Source organism: Anneissia japonica, unplaced genomic scaffold (genome assembly GCF_011630105.1).
Source record: "Anneissia japonica isolate Jap-2015-1 unplaced genomic scaffold, ASM1163010v1 scaffold87_len186233_cov173, whole genome shotgun sequence".
Lineage (NCBI taxonomy): Eukaryota > Metazoa > Echinodermata > Crinoidea > Comatulida > Comatulidae > Anneissia > Anneissia japonica.
Genome location: NW_022745088.1, coordinates 183,557 through 186,912, shown reverse-complemented (window position 1 = coordinate 186,912; position 3,356 = coordinate 183,557). Strand labels below are relative to the sequence as shown.

General features: G+C 35.2%; 1 protein-coding gene across 1 annotated transcript in view; it reads left to right on the top strand.

The window, feature by feature from the left end:
• The window catches only part of LOC117119929 (dolichyl-diphosphooligosaccharide--protein glycosyltransferase 48 kDa subunit-like), an 8,916-nt gene extending 5,560 nt beyond the window's left edge, over positions 1–3,356 (top strand). The window contains exons 8-9 of the mRNA XM_033264908.1: positions 989–1,123; positions 3,166–3,356. Of these exons, the coding sequence (XP_033120799.1) occupies positions 989–1,123; positions 3,166–3,321 (291 nt within the window). The 3' untranslated portion in view covers positions 3,322–3,356. The remainder of the gene's footprint in view (positions 1–988; positions 1,124–3,165) is intronic.

Below are 3,356 nucleotides of genomic sequence, written 5' to 3'. Positions count from 1 at the left end.
ATTATTGTTTTATTTTATAAATATTTTTTGATGAATAATTTTAAAAATAAATTATTGAATCCTGAGTCAGTAGTCAGAATACAAACACATCTCCACATCAGCACAAATTATTCCTTTACAAAATAAATCTAAAATTGAATTTATTGAAGAAGAACTTTGGAAGATAAAAATAATATAAAATTTTACATCGAAGGGGCCCTAGGCGCCTCGCCACGTTTAGTTACCCATTCCCCACTATGCACTGTACCGTGAATAGCCTAACCTACCTCGCGAGGTAAAATCCATAATTTATAATTTTCTGCCTAGCCCTCCAAGGTCGTGCGAAAATTGCTTATTGTGTGTTTCTAAAATTCAGATGATTAAAAAAAAAATCATGTTGAGGGTTCATTTTCATTTTTGTAAACACACAAGATGGCGTCAAGCATAAATGATAGCACATGCTTTGCTTTCAGCCACAAAAAAAATCAATTTTACGCGGAAATGTGTTGATATAATAACCAAATCTGGTACAGTATTTTGAAAATATATTTATAGTATGAAAGTTAGTTATTTTCTGAAAATAAAGTGTGTTTATAGGTGATTTTATTCACCACCAGTATTGACGCCGACGCCTCGATCAAGGCGATCATGTTACAAAAACAACGATCAAATTACAAATTGCTAATTACCATAAACTTAGAAATTAATTATAAATGGAAGAAGGAATATTTTTTATAAACGTCTTTTGATATTTTCTCACATATTCTTTTAACTTACATGCACACTAAACCACGCATACGATTTTTAAATAATTATTGTTAATTAATTGCATAATTAATTACAATCGTCCCTGGTGACCTCGGCCCGCATTAATGCGGGCCTAGGGGTTGATCGGATTAGCAAGATCAACAGATCTTTTTAAATATCAACTTCCAATATACGAGGATTTATATTTATATATTCGCCTTGCAAACTTTGTCTTGGTTTTCATTCAATCTTTGCATTTTAGTTATATTGTAGCTTTTTTTTTCTTTCAGATGGAAGATTCTCTACTAAATTTAAGCTTCCTGATGTTTATGGAGTGTTCCAGTTTAAGGTGGACTACAATCGAATTGGCTTCACTCATTTGTACAGTACTACACAGGTGAATATGTAGATGTTATTACATGTTTTATTTCTTATTGTTTGCTCTTGCAGTATATTATTTTATTTTGGTTCAGCTATAATTAAGCTGATAAAAGGTGTAGGACTGAAAATATTATCCTTAAAACTTTTTTTTAAAACCAATTATACAGTATATACTTGTATAGAAACATATGTCATTGCTTTATCTATTTTTTTCTGAATGATTACTTTGTACAAAAAGAGATATGTAAGAATGAAACAAAACCCAACTGGAATTCTGCCGTATACTGTAGATCCCAGGTGGACAAATTTCTTCCCAACAGTGATTTCTTGTGGCATAATTAATTAACGTCCCTAAGTGTGTGTGGTTAATTAATTAAAGTCGCTATGTGTGCAGCTAGAAAACATCTTGTTTCTTACCCGGGGAAATTCCTGCAGGCGAAAAGTTGCGGGTGGGATTATACCTGAGGTGGGACTATACCTCGGGAACTACGGTAGTATTTCATAGCAATAGTGCACTGACTGTGAGAGGGTTTTCTCTATTGTTGAAAAAAACAAGACCAACCATCGAGCTAGCATGACAAAAACTTTAAGCGCTTTTATGGCACACAAGCTGGCAATGTTGAGATATTAAGTGTAATTTGTCTAGGCTAAATAATGACGTTATGAGATCAGCGAAACAAGCAACATACCATGCCCTTCATGGTAAAGTTTGTAGGCCTACCGATTAAAATGTAAGTTAATATAATAATATAATGTAATGTAATATTTGTTTTGGTTTTGCGATAAACTACACAATTAAAATTAGTTAACTCTTGTTTTTCCTTTAAAGAAACTGTACAGGAATTAGGATATAATTACCATAGTCTTACAAATGGTTTGTGGTGCAGTGTTCGAAATAAGGCTTGTCCGCTTGTCCCAGCCAACCAAAATGTCCCACGGACAACCAGAACTATATGGCAACTTGACAACCAAAAAATTTTGGACCCAAACCTCACCTCAAGTAATCGTTTTTTTGCCTCCCGAACTTTACTGCGTTGTTGTCACGAGCGCAGCTATTTTGCATTCGCCGAATCACACGTTTTCTTGCGTTTTGGTCTGAGACTTAAACTGAGGCGCCCTCTCGCATGTTACTTATACTGTGGCGGGCCCATAGAGATATAATAAATACTAGAGCGTATAATAAGAATACTAGAGCGCTAACCGCAATGTATTCGATGTTCGAAATACGCAGAACTGTGTGTGTGTACCATCCAAGATGGCTACCATAGATTTAGCCAAACTCGAGTGTTGCGGTGTTTGGGTGTGATATTTATTTTCATTCCTTGGTACTTTATTTCTGAATAAGATGCTCCACTTGGCCTCGTTTTGGCTACAATAGTTTAATAATATGTTATTACCATTATCATTAATGAAATAATAGTCAGTCAGAGGGCTTATTAATATGTAATAATATGTATACTAAGCCTGAAGGTGGCGCTTTACTACGACGGCTATCTTGGATGGTACACATACATAACTCTGCATTTCTGCGTCTTCTTGTCAGCACTCTAGCTGTTTAATAGCTCTATGGGTGGGCCGCACAACAAGGCACTGACTCGCGTATCAAGGCAAATGGAGGCGCGCGTGGGAAGGCGTTCAAACTTTTCATCGAACTTTTTGTCACGTCGAACGATCTTAGAAGGGAAAACAGTGCAAGGTAAAAATGAAGCAAGCAACAGATAATATATACGGACAAGTAAAAACATTTGCGGACAACCAAAGTTTCCATCTAGGTCGCCGGACAACTTTAAGTTTTTCCTTATTTTGAACACTGGGTTGGGGCGTCCCTATTTTTGATATTCCAATGTTGGCAGGTATGAAATATTGTTGTAAAATGTGTCCTGGTTAATTCATTATGTCGTCTTAATGCTTTATTGTGTGAAAAAAAGTGCATATAGGATTTTCCTACTTTCTCACCCCTGTTTGCTTTTAAGACAGTTATTTTTCATTATAATAACTTGCAAATAAATTTTACTTAAAAGAATTTTAACTAATATAACAACCTTTCCTTTTTTCCAGGTGTCCGTACGACCGTTTGAGCATACTCAGTTTGAGCGCTTCATTCCGTCAGCTTATCCATATTACAGTAGTGCGTTTTCCATGATGGTTGGCCTCTTTCTATTCAGTCTCGTGTTTTTACATCATAAAGAAGAACCAAAGGACAAGAAGGAGTAGATAAAATTTTCTTTTAAAATCTCTTTTTAACTTCC